The sequence below is a fragment of the Heloderma suspectum genome, chromosome Z (assembly GCF_057233095.1).
Source record: "Heloderma suspectum isolate Gila_16-S chromosome Z, 16-S_ref, whole genome shotgun sequence".
Lineage (NCBI taxonomy): Eukaryota > Metazoa > Chordata > Lepidosauria > Squamata > Helodermatidae > Heloderma > Heloderma suspectum.
Genome location: NC_139476.1, coordinates 4026259 through 4045770, shown reverse-complemented (window position 1 = coordinate 4045770; position 19512 = coordinate 4026259). Strand labels below are relative to the sequence as shown.

The 19512-nt window shown below is 47.4% G+C and overlaps 1 protein-coding gene across 1 annotated transcript in view; it reads left to right on the top strand.

Annotated features, from left to right (window-relative positions):
• The first annotated feature begins 6408 nt into the window (after window positions 1–6408).
• Window positions 6409–19512, top strand: part of STAP2 (signal transducing adaptor family member 2) — a 30505-nt gene continuing 17401 nt past the window's right edge. The window contains exons 1-3 of the mRNA XM_084826274.1: window positions 6409–6530; window positions 7745–7816; window positions 12019–12150. Coding sequence (XP_084682400.1) covers window positions 6435–6530; window positions 7745–7816; window positions 12019–12150 — 300 coding nt within the window. The 5' untranslated portion in view covers window positions 6409–6434. The remainder of the gene's footprint in view (window positions 6531–7744; window positions 7817–12018; window positions 12151–19512) is intronic.

The following is a 19512-nucleotide window of genomic DNA, read 5'->3' as shown; positions in this document are numbered from 1 at the left end:
GCCTTCCCTCCCCCCTTTCTTCCTCCCTCTTCCTTCCTCCCCTCCCCTCTGTCCCTCCTTTCCTCCCTGTCTGTCTTTCTTTTTGCCGGCCTGCCGGCCTGCCCTCCCTCCGTCCCTTCCTCCCTCTGTCTTTTCTTTCTTTCTTTCTTTCTTTCTTTCTTTCTGCCTTCTCTCCCTCCCCGTTTTTCTTCCTTCCTCCTTTCCTTCTTTCCCCTCCCTCCCTCCGTCTTTTCTTTCTTTCTTTCTTTCTTTCTGCCTTCTCTCCCTCCCCGTTTCTTCCTTCTTTCCTTCCTTCGCCTCCCCCCTCTGTCTTTATTTTCTTTCTTCCTCCCTCCCTCTCTCCCTCTTCCTTCCTCCCTTCCCCTCCGTCCCTCCCTCCCTCTGTTCTTTCTTTCTTTCTTTCTTTCTTTCTTTCTGCCTTCTCTCCCTCCCCGTTTCTTCCTTCTTTCCTTCCTTCCCCTCCCTCTCTCTGTCTTTTCTTTCTTTCTTTCTTTCTGCCTTCTCTCCCTCCCCATTTCTTCCTTCCTTCCTTCCTTCTTTCCTTCCTCCCCCTCCCCGCTCTGTCTTTCTTTTCTTTCTTCCTCCCTCCCTCTTCCTCCCTCCCTTCCCCTTCGTCCCTTCCTTCCTTCCTCCTCTCTTTTCTTTCTTTCTTTCTTTCTTTCTGCCTTCTCTCCCTCCCCATTTCTTCCTTCTTTCCTTCCTTCCCCTCCCTCCCTCTGTCTTTCTTTTCTTTCTTCCTGCCTTCCCTCCTTTCTTCCTTTCTACCTTCTCCTCCCTCCCTCCCTCCCTCACTCTTTCTTTCTTTCTTTCTTTCTTTCATGTATACCCTGCCATTACTATTATGTTCACAAATGAATTTAATGGGAAATAATACTTTTTTGCTTTTAAAATGTCTGTTCAATTCCACTCGTGCAACTTTATTACATTGGAAGTGCCCCATTGGTCAGGTCCACTGCTGACCCACATCCCATTTCAATGGGGGAGAAGTTTATCCCTGGCCAGTAGCGTGACACCTTCATGGAACCTCCATGGGTAGAGGCAGTTAGCCCCAGAATGGCCAGTGCCAGAACCAAACTTGCTTGCAAAGATCATCCCTTTATCGGAACCATGAGGACTGGGACCTTTCTTTCTTTTTAGAGAGGGGCCATAGCTCAGTGGTAGAGCACATCCTTTGTGTGCAGAAGGTTCAATTCCTGGCATCTCCAGGTAGGGCTGAGAAAGCTCCCTCTACCTGAACAGCTGCTGCTGATCTATGTAGACAAGACTGAGCTGGATGGACCAAGGGTCTGCTTTGATATAAAGCAGCTTCCTATGCTCTTATTTAAACTGGGCCTTTATTGAGAATCATGAGGACTAGAATCTTGCTTTATCTTTAGGAGAAGGGCCATAGGCACAACCTCTCATTTACATGGAGAAGGTCCCAGGTTCGATCCCTGGCATCTCCAGGTAGGGCAGGAAACCCCACCCTTCTTTGAAACCCCAGAGAGCCACTGCCGGTCAGTGTGGTACTTACAGTCTTAAAAACGAATGACACACAAGGAGAAAGGGAAGAGGAGGGAAGAGGAAAACATTCGGTGTTTGTCTTAGCCTTCTCTGTTCCTATGCTCTAGACAGAGGGTATGTGTGGTGCCCTCAAGGCACTGCTGGACTACAGTGCCCATCACCCCTGTCAATTGGCCATAATGGCTGGGGCATCTGGGAGTCATAGTCCAAAACATCTGGAGAGCCCTGGTTGCCGCTCCCTACCAGGAAACGGCCACAGCCACAAAAAGTGACTGATGACTCTGAGCCCAGGGGAAACCCAGCCCAAGCTGGGAAAGCTTGCAGAAGGGAGAGATCCCTCTTCTGTTCTCATGCCGGATCCTGACGTGAGGTGACAGCATTACAGCAGCTGAGATTAAACAATACAATCCCTTGCAGAGCCTCTGACTTGACTTCCTATCTATGTGCCAAGTTCCGCATTCCGTGGGGCGTTCTCGAACAAGGGCGGAGCTGGCCGGCACCGAGCGTGTAGAGTTTCTTTCCGGGAAACCTGTTGCAAGGTATGCGCCAGCCTTAACTCTACAGGTGCCACCTTGTGGGAAAAAAATAGATCTGTTATGTAGTCCTGTGGGGAAACTAAGGTGGCCGTGTATCCTACTTTACACAGGGCAGCCCTCTATTTGAAGGCGTTAAAAACATCAGAAGAGCCCTGAGGCTGGATCAGACGTTCACACAACGGCCAACCAGCTGCCCATGAGAAGCCCACAAGCAGGGCATGAGCACAACACCACCCTCCTACCCATGCTCCCCAGCCACTGGTGTACATGGGTACTGGAGGTAGCACAGAGCCATCAGGACTAGTAGCCGTTGATCACCTTCTCCTCCAGGGATTTGTCCAATCCCCTTCTTGTTGTTGTTGTTGTTGTTCAGTCGTGTCCGACTCTTCATGACCCCGTGGACCGTAGCACGCCAGGCCTTCCTGCCCTCCGCTGTCTCCCGGAGCGTGCTCAAGTCCATATTCATTGCATCCGTGATGCTATCTAGCCATCTCATCCTCTGCCGCCCCCTTCTCCATCCAAATGGGTGGCCGTCGCTACATCCCGTGGAAGTGAATTCCACAGTTTAACTCTGTGCTGTATGAAGAAGTCCTGCCTTCTATCAGTCCTGAATCTCACACCAGTCAGCTTCATGGGATTCTGTTCCTGTTGGGTTCTAGTCCAGCCTACGAGGCTGGACAGCCACCTGTCAGGGATGCTGTGACTTGGATTCCTGCATGGGTTGGACTCAATGGCCTTGTAGGCCCCTTCCAACCCTGCTATTCTATGATTCTAGTGTTTTGAAAGAGGGAGAAAAATGTCCCTCACCACATTCTCCACACCATGCATAATTTTGTGCACCTCTATCATGTCTCCCCTCCTTGCCCTTTTTCCCAAGCTAAACAACCCCAGCTTAGGGGATTGTCACCTTCCCTCCTAGGGGAGATGCTCCAGCCCCTTGATTATTTTAGCTGCCCTTTTAATTGCATTCTCTGTGTCAAGAGCTGCCAGAGACAAGTCTGGTTTAAAGATAAGGAACCTTAAGTGCAGCAGTGTATAGATGCAACTAGGGATATACAGATCTGTCGATCTCACTCTGTTTGTTTGTTTATTATTACATTTATATCCTGCCTTTCCCCCCTCTTTGTAGTAATTCCTGAGTTCAGCATGTTCTCAGAGGCACCCTTGCTCTGCAGTTCTGTGCCTAAGTTCCTGAGCCACTGTTTTGCACCATTTTGCTCCAAGTTGGTGGACCTCGACATTCCAGTGAAAAACAAACATAGAGCCCATTGGGTCTCCCCAGATGGCCATACCGCCTTTCCCGCAACCACTGATGGTTTGGTGGTTTTCTGGCTTTTGTGCAGCCCCCCCCCCCCAAAAGTCGAACTGCCTCTCCTGGGTTACTGGCAGTAAGAACTTTAAGCTGCAACAGGCTGGTGTTGTTGTTTTTGCTGGAATTTTTGGCCCTGCCCCTTTTGCTTTTGTCCACACCCCCTCTGCTTTTGGCTCTACCCACCACTGGAATGCGGGGGTGTGGCCGAGACCTTCTCCAGCCTTCAGGTTGAAAGTGGTTCCCCACACCTTGTCAGTGGAAGCCCATTTCCTTAGTCTTTGGGGAGCAAACCTTTTGCAGCCCAGTCTTTGGAACACCAGGGTGCCCATTTCTCCCCTCTCCCACCCACCAGCAACCTTGTTCCTCCAACAGCAGGGCCAGCTTGCAATCCAAGTGTGTCTTCCTTGTTCCTAAATTTGAATTTTCCAGCACTCCAATCCCCAGTGTGCAGCTTTTGCATGAACTATACAACCTTTTTGCAAAGCAGAGGAAAATCATCTTTCCACCAGCCTCTGCCTTTTGTACTAGTACGGCCTGCAACAAATCCAGCCAGCTAGCCATGGTCTCTTCTGGGGTATTCCATTCCATTCCCCCTCCCAGAGCATGCCCAGTCCTCATTGGGCAGTTTGGGGACTTATCCTCCCCTACAGAGTCCCCCCACAAAAAAGATATGTTGTACTTCCACACATGCCTTGCAGTTTTCCCAAGCATACCGATACCTCGCTCTTGTCTGTGGGTGGTGTCACCTTAGCTACAAAATGAATGGCACTCACCACCTGGACATCAGAAATAGAGAGATTGATAAACAGTGATCAGTTCTATGGCAGCTGAATTGTCATTGCTTCTGGCAAAGATAGTAACATGGTGACAGAGATCTACAGATGGCTCACCACCTCTTCCCCCTCCTTTTTTCCTCACAGTAAGAAGTGAGGGAATGGCTCTGCTCAAAGTCTGCACCGTGGACAACGAACAGTCTTTTAAACACTATCCTGCCCCAAATTGTTCAAGGGTCTGGGGCTACCCAGCAAAAAGGGAAGGTTCCGCCCGTAAAGGCAGCCTAGAAAGACTTTTAAATAAATAAGAAAGGCAACATGGAATGTGTTCATTCTGTCATAAAAATCACCTCCGTCCCAGAAAAGCCATCAAACACATTTCAATTCTCCTCTTCATTTGTTTGCATATGGTTTATGATGGCTATCGCTCCCTCCAATGGCAAACTCAAGTGGTGAGTGCTGATAGAAATGCAGCCAAAATGGCACCGCTCACAAGAGGAAGGTCTCAGCATGCTTCGGGGAACTTCGCAGAAGTACAAAAAATGGAGCAGCTGGCTGGCAGTAGACTCACTGAGGGTCAGACCTAGTGCCAATTTGGAGGGCCCTGGATTAAGCGACCCTCTACGGGGCCCCTCCCTCAGTGCCATTGTCAGCAGCTACAATTGCTCCTCATCCTGTTTCCCATCATGGCTGCCACTTCCTTGCTTGACAGGTGGAGAGCCACTGAGCAAGGAGGCCGCGGCATCTCCTGCTCCTCACCGCCACCGTTGTCTGGGCCGGAGCGAGAGGCGGGTGAACCAGCAGGTTGCAATGGTGGACAGGAGGAGCAACTCCAGAGGGCCCTTGCCAGTGGGCCCCTGAGCCTATCCTGGGAGCTGAGGGTGCCTACCCTACTGAGGGTGTCCCGCCCAAGAGCCCCCCCCCAAACCTGCAGCCGCCACGGCAAATATTAAGCGAATGAAGAAAGAGCTGCCTCCGCCAGCACTCCCTGCTTTGTCTCTTTCTCCCCCCGTTTCGTCCCATTAATCTTCAAATAAATATTTATTGCAGTAGGAAGGTCAGGTCACCTGTCCAAGGAATGAAGATACTGTGACCACAAAGTTTAAGTCGAAAAATAAAAATATCTCACTAACACACTGAGGCATGTTCTCAGAGCCCACCGGTGCCAACTGCCCAGGGAGGGCCAGTTCTGTCCTGCTGTTCTACCCTGAGCAGAGATTTTGACATGAAAACATTTTCTGTCCAGGCTTATTTTTTCCTGGCACGGAGTCAACCAGGGTCGCTTGCCAAGTCCTGCAGGTGAAATTCCCCTTAAAGGGACAGGGACAGGAGCCAGTTCCAAACCTGCTGACCCGGATTGGAGCTGCTATGACAAGGGAAGTGGGGGCAGAATCGGATATTGCCTTGCATAAATGGATATTATAAAAAGTACACTGGGGTCAACACAGGCTCATGAGTGTTTTCACACACAGAAGCTGGAGTCAGTTGTGACATTCCCTGTGCCCCTTCATTTCTTTTTATTTATTTAAAAAAATCTTTTGGCCTCCTTTCAGGGCAAAAGCCCTCCCGAGGCGGCTCACAGCAATAAAATACATAAAACCTGTTAAAACATTTAAAGCGATGAAAACCTAAACACAATAAAATGGTGATAAAAGCAACAATAAAAGCGGACAATAAAACCAACAACAGCAAAATGCGCCCATCTTGCAAATGTACACACAGCATTCTCTGTACATGCTCAGGGGCTCTCTTTTTATCATTGTCTTACTGGCCCAACAGGGATTCACAAGCGTGGGGGACGGGGGGACACTTGCAAAAGAGAGGTGCTTGGATTTTAATCCTATCTAAAAGCTGCAACCTTTCCATCATACAGAAAAGGACTGATGGAGCTAGGCACTCTGCACACACTCAGAGACCCACTCTTTTTCCTCCTCCTCCTCTTCTTCTTTGCTCATAGTTTTTTTTCATACTTTGCCAGGAGGCAGGAAATAGATACCAGGCCAATCAGATTAAGTTCCAATATTTGGGTGCTTTTATTCCGTTTCAGCTGGTAGAAATGGATTTCCACTTGTGGATTCACTTGCCCAAGGTGCAACTGTCCAATTGTACAGGCAAAGGGGAGGACCTTGGGGGAATTTCGGGTAAACTGGGGTGGGTCAGGGGGAGCTGGAAAGAGAAAAAAAGGAAGGAAGAAAGAAAGAAGTAAACACAGTCTTGTTTAATTTATTGCTGTTTGCTTCCTGGTGGAGGACTCTGAACTCTGGGCGAGAGTCTCTTTGCGGCCAGAGACCTCAGCGGTGTGGGGAAGGGATGGCCATGCCACGCAGCTTGGCTGGCAAGGCAAAGCCCACCTTGCCACCCCACTATTATGAGGGCTTCTTGGAGAAGAAGAGTCCCCAGGACAAGGTAGGAGTCTGTAGGGCAGGTTAGGAAAGGCAGCACGAAAGCAAACAGCACATTTTTGGATTGCTCAGGTCCAAGTGCCAGTTGTTTTGGGGCTATGGGGCTGAAGGGAAGCATGTTCCAGCCCTATCCATCAGCTAGAGGATGAGGGCAGTTGGAAGGCTGTACCCTGCTGCCTCCCAGGAAAAACACCAAGGCAAGGGCCAGGGGCGTCGATGTCGTAAGGTATAGGGTCATGCGGTCGTCACCCTGAATCCATTTCCCAGTGCCCCCAATCTATTCCACAGAGCCCTGAGTGTCTATTGATGCCAGTGAAAGATTTCTGTTTCTTTTTACCAGAATTGTCATGTAGGGGCTGATTTTCAAGGGGAAATGCAGTTACGTTTTCCCTCCCTACAGGCTGGAACTCCCCCCCCCCCCCACACACACACATGGCAATTAAACTTACCCGGGGGGGGGGGACTTCCAGCAGTGCCAATGGAAGCGTTTTTTCTGAACTGAATTGCATGGGGTGGGAGCAATTTTCCTCCAAGAGGGGGAGAGAAAGGGGGGGATGAGAGAAATTGCAAATTAGTTGTAATTGATGAGGAATGGCTGATTTGGGATAAACTAGGCAGGATGCGAAGGACTTAAATAACTTATTTTAGTAGAGGTGATCTGGATATTATTTATTTAAAACTAGTCCGCCTATTAGGGTAAAACCCTCTTAATTGGCTGGCTTTGCCTTCTGTGAAATGTAAAGAAATCCTATTAATTATTTCTAAATGTGCATACAGAGATATAAATTAGCATGTGCACATTTTATGCTATCGGCCAGGGCCAGTCGCTGCTGGTTGTTGAGTTTAAGTTTGGTGTATCTATGTGTGTATTCCAATCATCTGTTGTAAATCACCTTGAGGATCGTAGGAGGGAAAGGTGGGATATAGCTCTTCTAAACAAACAAATAACCTAAATAAGTATTGTGATGCTGTTGTACAAATCTGTGGTGCAGACGTGGAGTTCTGGACACCACTTCTCAAAAAGGATATTGTAGAGCTGGAAAGGGGGCAGAAAAGGAGGACAAAAGGGTGTGTGTGTGCGTGGGGGGGTGTCCTGTCCTGATGTGGTCCTGAGGAAAAACCCTCCTCTGAAGGTGCTATTTGCACTAGAAGGAAATCCCCCTTCAGCACCAACATTTGCCAAACATTCTTAACTCTTTCCTTCTCTGTCCCCACCAGGACTACAAGAAATACTGGGCAGGTCTTCGAGGACTCACTCTCTATTTCTACAACACCAACAGAGATATCCAGGTAAGGTACACTGATGGTGAGGCAGTGTTGCCTAGTGGGTACATATATACAACGGGATATTAATCACTCCTTCCTTCTAAGAGCAAGCCCAGTACTTCCGTGCCAAGAGAAACAGGGCCAAAACAGAGGAACAAGCGGGGTGATCGGCACACTCGGGGCAACTCAGAGAGGTGTGCAGAAGTACAAAACAATCTTTAAGGAACACATACCACAAGGGGACAATTCTCTCCCCCCCCCCCAAAAAAAAAGACCAATGAGAAATAAGCATGCCTAGTAGACAGAAAGAGTCGTGGAACTTTGAGGGTCTGTGTCAGGTGGACATAACTGGGTGAAACCCTAATCAGCACTTCTCATTTTATTATACGTCCTGCGTGTAAATCCAAATCCACGCTTCTATTTTAAGGATTATGCATCGGCCGTTGTGATTGCGGTCTTGTTGTATTTTGTGGTCTCCAGTTATGGGGCTGAGTGCTGTTTAAATGTCTCCGTTCGCTGCCGTTGCTTAATGTTATTGTGATCATGTGCTTTATCTCTTCATTTCATTTCATTTCATTTCATTTCATTTCATGCCCTTCTTAGCTGCCTTCCCAGACGGCATTGCTCCCAAGGCAGACTTATAATATTATGCCACTCCATTTTACTGCTCCTTGATTTTTATATATATATACACACACACATACATACATACATACATACTGTAGTTGGCAGTGTTTTTAATGCTGTGTTTTAATGCTGTGTTTTAATGCTGTGTTTTTAATATTGTATTTTAATATAGCATTTTAATATTGTGAATAGCTGAGAGTTTATTCTATTCAGCGGTATGTAAAGACCACAAATAAATAAATAATAAAGAAAATAATATAAAACATACAGTTCCATCTCAACTAAACAAGTCCACAAAATCGTGAATCGATGCGAAACATATTTCAGAATGAAGCACTGATGAACTAGGGATGTGTTCATAGCGTTATAAAATGTATATTTAATCTCTCTCTGTGTGTGTGAGTATGTGTGCTTGTGTGTGTGTGTCTGTGTGTGCGTGTTGGATACAGAGATTAGACCCACTGAAATCAATGGGATTCATTATGACTGAATTAAGGCCCACTGATTTCAGTGGGTCTACTGTAAGTAGGTCCAACCCATTATATCTGGGCTGTTGAACCTCTTTCATCCGGAGAGCCAAATTCGATTTCAGAGATACTTTCAGGGGCCGCATTCCAGTGGCAGGCAAAATGGGAGGGGTGAAAATCACAGCATATATCAGCGTAAAGCTCTTACGGCCCGTTACAAAGCCTCAGGAGAGGCATTTCAACCTTTTCGAAAGGGGGAAAATCTGCCCCAAATCCGGGAAACCACCAAATGATTGGTGGTTGAGAAAAGTGGGGAGGCATCTGGAGGTATGTTTAGCCCTTAGGTCTGAGGTTTTCCACCCCTGTGTTACATATTTATATAATTAATTTATACATTTTTTTTACACTGCTCTGTGAGCATGTTGTCTAAAAGGTAAGATATTAAACTTATAAAACAAGAACAGCAACGTCAAAATTCTTGCAGGGGTGGCTGCAGAAATGAAGAGAATCGAATCTTGCCGACAGCCACCCAGGGAAGAGGTGAAACGTGAACTCAGAAATCGGAACTTGATTTATTATTTATTTGTTTAAAACATTTCTTGTTTGCCTTCCAGGGCAGAAGCCCTCCCAAGGCGGCTCACAGCAATAAAATACATAAAAGCTGTTAAAATATTAAAAACAATAACAACACGAACACAATAAAAGAGCAATAAAAGCAACAACGGGAATCATATCAAGAGAAGGCTATGGTAAAATAATATGTTTTCAAGGCCTTCTTAAAAACCTGCAATGACAGAGCATGGCGGAACTTGGATTGGAACTTGTTCCAGAGGTGTGGGGCCACTGCAGAGAAGGCCCTCTCACGTGTGGTCACCCACCTGACTGCTCTCATGGGTGGGCAAATGAGAAGGGCCTCTCTTTCTGATCTTAAAGTGTGGGCAGGCTGATATAGGTGAAGGCGGCCTTCAAATAACTTGGTCCCAAACCACTTACTCCTTTAAAGGTTAAAACTAGCAGTTTAAATCAGGCTTGGAAACACACTGGTAACCACTGCAGCTGGTTTATGGCTCTCTTATAACTAAAATGCCATTGTCTTTAATGGATCTATTCCAAGTATGTCTAAAGTGTTGCAAGGGGTTAGGGATGATTTCCAGGAAAGGTTTTGTGGCAGTAGTGAGGTGCAAAGGACAAGGGATGAGGGTTGCCAGAGAGAGAATGGAATGCATGTGTCCTGGGTTTTGCCGTCTTGTTATACCATTTTGGCAAGAGAATACGGAAGTCAGGAAAAGTTATTCCTGGATGTGAGAAACCTTTCAGTCCCAAAACAATACACCACTTCCTGGATATTTATTTTGTTTAGTTACAATATTTATATACCACTCCCCATCAAAAAATTTCAGAGCAATGAACAGCAAAGGTCAAAGAATAAAACAACATGTTAAAGCAATGGAGGGAGCAATCCTACGGGGATAGGCGGCCACCTGCGAACTTGGATGTGACCACCTACCCAATGCAGGGCAGGAGAAGCACGAAGGGGATCATCCCCTCCGTGCTTCATCCGCCCTGTATTTGCGGCTAGACAGCCGATTTCCAGTTGTCGGAGTGGGGAAAGGAGCGGCCGGATGACACGTTGGATGTGTCGTACCAGATTTCCAAATTCCTCACCCTGGCATGCCCCCCAGGAATGCCCCATTTTCACCACTCCGCACTCTTCTTCTGAGCGCAGAGCTCAGGGCCGTTCCACGCTGCCTGCGAGGCAACACGGGAGGGGGTGAAGGTGGATTCTCAGGGAACTGATGTATCCTATGGCCATCTAGCCACTGACTAAGAGCCATAGGATCGTGCCCTAAAACATTTTAAAAGGTATTTGAAAGTTCACCGTTTTGGAGGAGGATTTAGAATTGCTGTGACTAGTTTACTTACTGTAATAAGGCAAGTTATAGTATTGACATGGAAGTCCCCAAGGTCACTTGCGATCAAGCTGGTTCTGAGTGGGTTTTGACTGTCACATTTTTTACAAAGCTACATCGGCAGCCATTCCAGCAAGCTGATGGGAGCTGTAGTCCAACACATTAGGTGGGGAGAAACAGTTAAGAACTACTTTTTAACTTTAGGAATTGGTGCCTTAGTTGGCTTAGTTTCCTCTTCCCTCCCCTGCTCTTTTTCCTTTGGCATCATTCCTTTTCGATTGTAAGCACAGGACTGGCTTGTTTTTGCTGATTGCATGTAAGGTGCTCTGGGAGCTCTTTTGGCTGAAGAGTAGGGTAAGATAAATGATAAATAGATAGATAGATAGATAGATAGATAGATAGATAGATAGATAGACAGACACACACACACACACACACACACACGACTTCCATGTTACAAGTGATTTAAGGAAAGATGCTCACTAGACAAGGTGTTTTGTTGTCGTTGAAAGGTGGAATTTATTGATAAATAATAGGAACCTGAAATGCCAAGTTAACACTTAACCATATATATAATTTCCGGTTTTGGTTATTTAAATTGCCGTTGTTACAACTTTCATTTATACTTTATAACAGCCTCTCCCAACATGACAACGGCCAGATGAGTTGGACAGCAACTGATCATGCTGGCTTGGAATGATGGGAGTTGTAGTCCAACCCATCTGGAAGGCACCAGGTTGGGAAAGGTTGCTTTATATTATATTTTGATTTAAAGATGAGGTGATTTATATGGGGTTTTTAAACAATTTATAGATTCATCTGTATATTTGTATTTTCTAATAATGATAATTATAATAGAGATGGGAACACTGTACCAGGTAAATGAAGCAGCATGGCTAAAGAAACCAGCAGAGGGTCTGCAGTTTGGTGGTAGAGTATTTGCTTTGCATGCAAAAGGTCCCAAATTCAAATCCTGCCATCTGCAGTGAAAAAGATCTGACAACAGAGGTGATGAAGGAAACCTCTCTCTGCTGGAGAAACCCTGGAGACAGAGCCCCTGCCAGTCAGAGCAGACAATATTGATCTAGACCATGGGTGGGGAACGTCTTTCAGCCCAAGAGCCAAATTCAAGGGTGAGCTTAGCTATGAGCAGAAAGTTGCAGAACTGCAGTCATAAGGACTAGAAACTTGGGAGTTGACCCTACCTGCTCTTCCTCCCCAGTATGTTGAGAAAATCGACCTGGCTGACTTCATCTCCCTCGCTGATGACAACCTCCCAAGTATTGCAGCTACCTGGCCCATGGATGGGGCGAGGCTGAATCTAAGAATGAGAAGCCAAGTAGTGAAACTGAAGGTAATCTCTCCTCCCCACCCCCCGCAAAGGAACTGACCATACACCCTCGAATTTCCCCTCAGATCTCTCATATTTCACAAGGGGTGCCTAGGTGATAGGATTGCCAAGTTTTTTGTTAGCCCCTGCTCTTGCTGTTTTAACAGGACCTGCCAACATTAACTAGCAGTAATATGTATTTTCATGCCACGCAAATCTTGCCTAGCTGATTTCCACAGACAGGGCATTTCTTAAAGGCACAGGAGCAGATCAGCCCATGGGCAAATCTGCCCAGCAGAGGAGTCGGTGTGGAAAGGATCCCTTGGGGGCAGGAAGATGAGAAGCTGAGATATTATAAAGTTTTTATTCCCCCGTGGAATACATTCTTTAAAGAAGTTTCAATGATTTGGACAAGTGAGAGAAGCTTTGCCAGAGCTCAGATGCAAGGTCAAACCAGAGCTCCTACCAAATTGCCGTCCTCTGTTGATTTATTCATTCACTGGTATTTGTCTCTCATTCTTCTTTAGAAAGGTCATAGCAGCTTATATGGGGCTCTTAGTGCTTTCCCATCCGGGCAATGATCAGTTCCATACTTACTTAACTTCAATGTAAGAACTACCCTCTGGATTAGATTTTACCATCAGAGGCAGTCTGGGTATCTCTGGGAATTCACAAACAGGATCTGATATCCAGTGATGGATTGCCCCTGAACAAGGGGACACAGCCCAAGTCCAGCGCCAAGAATTGCAAAATTAAATGAATCTCAGGTAACAGAGTTAGACAAAAAGACTTCTCTCTGCTGGAGAACTTGCAGGAATTTGTACCTGCACAGTAGACCATTCTGGGCCAACAGCCTGACTTGGATAAGACTGATTCATATGAAGGTTCCATTTCTCTATCACCATTCCCTCTAATAGCAAACTCATGTGGTGAGTGCTGATAGGACTCTAGCCAAAATGGGGCCACCAAGAGGGAGGCCTCAACATGCTCAGGGGAACTTGTTTGCAGACGTACTGCAAATCTTTGCTGGGGGTGGTGGGGGGAGCTAAGCAGACAACCTATCCCCCTCCCAAAAAACCAGTCCAAACATGACTGCATTGGCACAGAGTGTCTTTTGGAGTCTTTCATCACCTATGTTATGAAATCTGTGCTGAATGTTCTGTTATTTTTAAAGCAGACTGTTGGACCAGGGTCAGTTTGACTCGAACCAATTGTTCTCGAGTTGTATTGATCCATTCTGCTTTCGTCTGGTTTGCTTTCCAGTATTTAGCAAACAAAACCTGGGCAGTTGCCAACGCAGCATAACATAATTATCTGCAGATCTTTAGGTTGAAGAGACCTAATGTGATTTAGCAAATATAAGATAGAGATCAACAAATACAGGGAACTGTGAGTTTTTAGGTTGAACAGACTTACAAACCAGGTATTTGTACCTGTGCAATAGCTATATCATCAATGTTTATTTATTTATTTCATTTCTATACTGCCCAGTAGCCGAAGCTCTCTGGGCGGTTCACAAAAATTAAAACCAAACAACACACAGTAAAACAATTTAAAATATATAGAACATTAAAACCACAATATAACAATACAACCACAACAAAACCTAGCAGTAGTGCAGGAGTTTAAAATACAGATTTAAAACAGCAAAGATAAAAATTTAGAAAGCTAAAATGCTAAAATGCCTGGGAAAATAAAAAGGTCTTCACCTGGCGCCGAAAGGAATACAATGTAGGCGCCAGGCGAACCTCACTAGGGAGCTCATTCCAGAGCCGGGGTGCCACAGCAGAAAAAGCCCTCCTCCTAGTAGCCACCCGCCTCACTTCCTTTGGCAGGGGCTCCCGGAGGAAGGCCGCTGAGGATGATCTTAAGGTCCGGGCAGGCACATATGAGAGGAGGCGATCCTTCAGGTAGCCTGGCCCCAAGCCATTAAGGGCTTTGAATGTTAACACCAGCACTTTGAATCGGGCCCGGAAATGGACTGGCAGCCAGTGCAGCTGGAAAAGTACTGGCGTAATATGAGCTCGCAGGCCAGTCCCTGTTAACAATCTTGCTGCCCTATTTTGGACCAGCTGAAGTTTCCAGACCGTTTTCAAAGGCAGCCCCACGTGTAACGCATTGCAGTAATCCAGACAAGAAGTTATCAGAGCATGGATAACTGTAGCTAGGCTATCTCTGTCCAGATAAGGATGCAGTTGGTATACCAGCCTAAGCTGATAAAAAGTGCTCCGTGCCACTGAGTTCACCTGTGCCTCAAGTGACAGTTCTGGATCCAAGAGCACCCCCAAACTACGAACCTGATCCTTTAGGGGGAGTGCAACCCCCTCCAGAACAGGTTGAATATCACCTAGCTGGGCAGACGAACCACCCACTAACAGTACCTCCGTCTTGTCTGGATTGAGTTTCAGTTTATTGGCCCTCATCCAGTCCATTACCGTGCCCAGGCACTGGTTCAGAACAGCCACTGCCTCACCTGGTTTTGATGAGAAAGAGAGGTAGAGCTGGGTGTCATCCGCATATTGATGGCACCTCAGCCCACACCTCCGGATAACCTCCCCCAGCGGTTTCATGTAGATGTTAAACAGCATGGGGGATAAAATAGAGCCCTGTGGAACCCCATGGCATAATTGCCATGGCACAGAGCAGTAATCCCCCAGCACCACCTTCTGGAATCAGCCATCCAAGTCGGAGCGGAACCACTGTAGTGCAGTGCCTCCAACTCCCAACCCAGACAACCTATCCAGAAGGATACCATGGTCGATGGTATCGAAAGCCGCTGAGAGGTCCAGGAGAATCACCAGGGTCGCACTCCCCCTGTCCCTCTCCCGGCAGAGGTCATCCCACAGGGTGACCAAGGCAGTTTCCGTTCCAAAACCAGGCCTGAAGCCCGATTGAAATGGATCTAGATAATCCGTTTCATTCAAGAGTGCCTGGAGCTGTCCTACAACCAGCCGCTCAAGCACCTTGCCCAGGAAGGGGATGTTGGCCACTGGCCTATAATTGTTAACATCCTCTGGGTCCCGGTTAGGCTTTTTCAGGAGTGGTCTAATTACTGCCTCTGTTAAAGCGGCAGGCACCACGCCCTCTCTCAAGGAGGAATTTACAACCTCCTGGACCCAGCCGGACAACCCCTCCTTGTTGATTTAATAAGCCATGAAGGGCAAGGGTCAAGCACACAAGTGGTCGATCGGACTTGGCCAAGCACCTTGTCCGCATCCTCAGGCCTCAGTAACTGAAACTCATCCAATAAAACTGGACCAGACGGTGCCCTGAACGCCTCTACCAATGGACCTGCATTAATGGTGGTGTCCAATTCATGACGAATCTGAGCGGCTTTATCCTCAAAGTGCCGCGCAAACTCGTCACAGCGTGCTACTGAGGGTTCCACCGTCTCTCTCCCTGGCCCAGAATGTAACAGGCCGCGAACCACTCGGAAAAGCTCCGCCGGACGACACTGAGAAGATGCAATGCTGGTGGAAAAGAACTGCCTCTTTGCCACCCTCACCGCCACAGAGTAGGCTCGGTAGTGGGCTTTTACCTGTGTTCGGTCAGACTCTGCACGAGTTTTCCTCCACCTGCGTCATAGCCGTCTCCCCTCTTGCTTCATTGCCCTCAGCTCAGGCGTATACCAAGGAGCTGGCCGGGCTCTGCTCAGAGGGAGAGGGCGCTTGGGCGCGATCGTGTCAACCGCCCGAGTCGTCTCTGCATTCCACAGAGCGACCTGGGCTTCGACAGGAGCACCAGCCATACCAGCAGGAAACCCCCCCCAGAGCCCTCTGGAATCCATCGGAATCCATTAATCTCCGGGGGCGGACCATTTTAATAGGTCCCCCACCCTTGCAGAGGGGAAAGGCCGCCAGGAGTCTAAACCTCAGCAGGAAGTGATCTGACCATGACAAAGGGACAGATGTTAATTCCTCCACTTTCAGATCACCATCCTCCTGCCCAGTCGAGAAAACCAGATCAAGCGTGTGTCCTTTTGTATGCGTTGGGCCGATGACATGTTGGGACAGCCCCATGGTTGTCATGGAGGCCATGAAGTCCTGAGCCGCCCCGGATACAGCGGCCTCGGCATGGAAGTTGAGATCCCCCAGGACCATCATCCTGGGGGTCCTCAACACCAAGTCCGAGACCACCTCCGTCAGCTCAGGCAGGGAGTCCGATGGGCAGCGGGGTGGGCGGTACACCAACAGAATCCCTAATCTGTCCCGGGTACCCAACACAAGGTACAGACACTCAAGATCTGCGCTCGAATGAGCAGGAAGCCTGGAGAGGGAGATTGAATTCCTATAGACCACGGCAACCCCCCCTCCCCGGCCCTCCAGTCGGTGTTGGTGCTGCACCGAGTACCCAGGAGGGCACAGCTGGGAGAGAGTGACCCCTCCCAGTTCCCCCACCCAGGTCTCAGTAATACATGCCAGGTCAGCCCCCTCATCCACAATCAAATCATGGATGAGGGAGATTTTATTTTGGGCCGACCTGGCATTCAGCAGCAGCACCACCAGACCCGAGGGCAGACTGGTAAGGCTGCCAGGAACCATCAGGTTGGGGGAAGAACCAGAAGAGGGGACAGCTGTAAGGTGTCTAGCCCCTCTTCTCCTCAGCTGGCCTGTTAATCCCCCAACGCCATACCTCCCCCTGCCCGTGACCACAGTTATGGTGGCACCTCTCTGACTCCCTGAGTTGCCCAATAGTCCTCCCAGGCACATATTAAAATGTTAAGATATAAGTAGCACAACAGTTTAAAAGAATATAAAAGATAAAAGAGATAAAAGAGAACAGCAGCTAAGAAGGAGCAGATAAAGTCCACGTTTGCCCCTTTCCCCTTGTCTTTAAAGCTGCTGCCCTCTGCTGCCGCTATTTGCTGCTGGTATTGTGGCTGTTGGTGTCTCTGGAGAGGCAGGTGAGTAGGTCTTCAGATCCTACGCGACTCCAAGTACGACGCTAAGTGCGCACTTAGCATCGCACTCGGCGCGATGCTGAGGCGCACACCGAGGCGCTGCCTCTGGCAGCCCCGCCTTAAGTACTTGTGGGCGGGGGCAGAAGCAGACTCAGGCTCAGGATCAGGATCAGGTTTGTTGTTATTCAGTGTTGTTGTTATTCAGTCATTAAGTTGTTATTCAGTCATTAACTCTTCGTGACCCCATGGACCACAGCACGCCAGGCCTTCCTGTCCTGCGCTCTCTCCCAGAGCGTGCTCAAGTCCATATTCATTGCATCGGTGATGCTATCTAGCCATCTCATACTCTGCTGTCCCCTTCTCCTTTTGCCTTCAGTCTTTCCCAGCATCAGGGCCTTTTCCAGTGAGTTTTCTCTTCGCATTAGGTGGCCAAAATATTTGAACTTCCGCTTCAGTCTCTGTCCTTCCAATGAGCACTCAGGGTTGATTTCCTTTAGGATGGACTGATTTGACCTCCTTGCAGTCCAGGGGACGCATAAGAGTCTTCTCCAGCACCACAGTTAGAAGGCATCGATTCTTCGGCGCTCAGCCTTCCTTATAGTCCCGCTCTCACAGCCATACGTTGCTACTGGGAAAACCATAGCTTTGATTATGCAGACCTTTGTCAGCAAGGTGATGTCTCTGCTTCTTACTGTGCTGTCTAGGTTTGCCATAGCTTTCCTCCCAAGGAGCAAGCGTCTTTTAATTTCATGGCTACAGTCACCGTCTGCGGTGATCTTGGAGCCCAAGAAAGTAAAATCTGTCACTGCTTCCATTTCTTCCCCTTCTATATGCCAGGAAGTGATGGGGCCAGATGCCATGATCTTCATTTTTTTAATGTGGAGTTTCAAACCAGCTTTTGCACTCTCCTCTTTCACCCTCAACAAGAGGCTCTTGAGATCCTCTTCGCTTTCTGCCATTAGGGTGGTATCGTCTGCATATCGGAGGTTGTTGATAATTCTCCCGGCAATCTTAATTCCGACCTGTGATTCATCCAACCCGGCGTTTCTCATGATGTACTCTGCATATAAATTAAATAAGCAGGGCGACAATATACAGCCTTGTCGTATTCCTTTCCCAGTTTTGAACCAATCGGTTGTTCCATGTCCGGTTCTTACTGTTGCTTCTTGACCCTCGTACAGGTTTCTCAGGAGACAGGTAAGGTGGTCTGGTACTCCGATCTCTTTAAGGATTTGCCACAGTTTGTTGTGATCCACACAATCAAAGGCTTTAGCATAGTCAATGAAGCAGAAATAGACGTTTTTCTGGAATTCTCTTGCTTTTTCCATGATCCAGCGAATGTTGGCGATTTGGCAGACAGCTTCGGCTATTGGGCAGTATAGAAATGAAATAAATAAATAAACAAATGAACAAATAAATAAATTTGATCTCTAGTGCCTCTGCCTCTTCGAAACCCAGCTTGTACTTCCGGTAGTTCTCGGTTCGCATACTGCAGGAGCCTAGTTTGTAGGATTTTGAGCATCACCTTGCTGGCATGTGAAATGAGCGCAATTGTACGGTAGTTTGAACACTCTTTGGCATTGCCCTTCTTTGGAATTGGAATGTAAACTGACCTTGTCCAGTCTTGTGGCCATTGCTGAGTGTTCCAAATGTGTTGGCATATTGAGTGCAGCACTTTAACAGCATCATCTTTTAGGATTTTAAATAGCTCAGCTGGAATACTGTCATCTCCACTAGCTTTGTTGTTAGTAATGCTTCCTAAGGCCCACTTGACTTCACTCTCGAGGATGTCCGGCTCAAGTTCAGTGACCGCACTATCATGGCTATCAGGGACATTAAGATCTTTCCTGTATAGTTCTTCTGTGTATTCTTTCCACCTCTTCTTTATCTCATCTGCTTCTGTTAGGTCCCTGCCTTCTTTGTCCTTTATCATGCCCATCTTTGCACAAAACGTTCCCTTGACATCTCCGATTTTCTTGAAGAGATCTCTAGTCTTTCCCATTCTGTTGTTTTCCTCGATGTCTTTGCATTGTTCATTCTTCATTCATTGTTCACAAGTCCTTCTTGTCTCTCCTTGCTATTCTCTGGAACTCTGCATTCAGTTGGATATATCTTCCCCTTTCTCCCTTGCTTTTCGCTTCCCTTCTTTCCTCAGCTACTTGTAAAGCCTCCTCAGACAGCCACTTTGCTTTCTTGCATTTCTTTTTCTCTGGGATGGATTTCGTTGCTGCCTCCTGAACAATGTTACAGACCTCTGTCCATAGTTCCTCAGTTGTTCTGTCTATCAGGTCTAATCCCTTCTATTCCATTTATTTTATTTATTTTATTTAGGGTGCAATCCTGTGTAAGTTTAGACAGAAAAAAGTCCTACAACTTCCAGCATGCTGGCTGGGGAATGCTGGGAGTTGTAGGACATTTTTCTGTCTAATGCATGCCTAGGATTGCACCCTTAAAATATTTCCTGGCTGCTTTTATTTATTATTTTT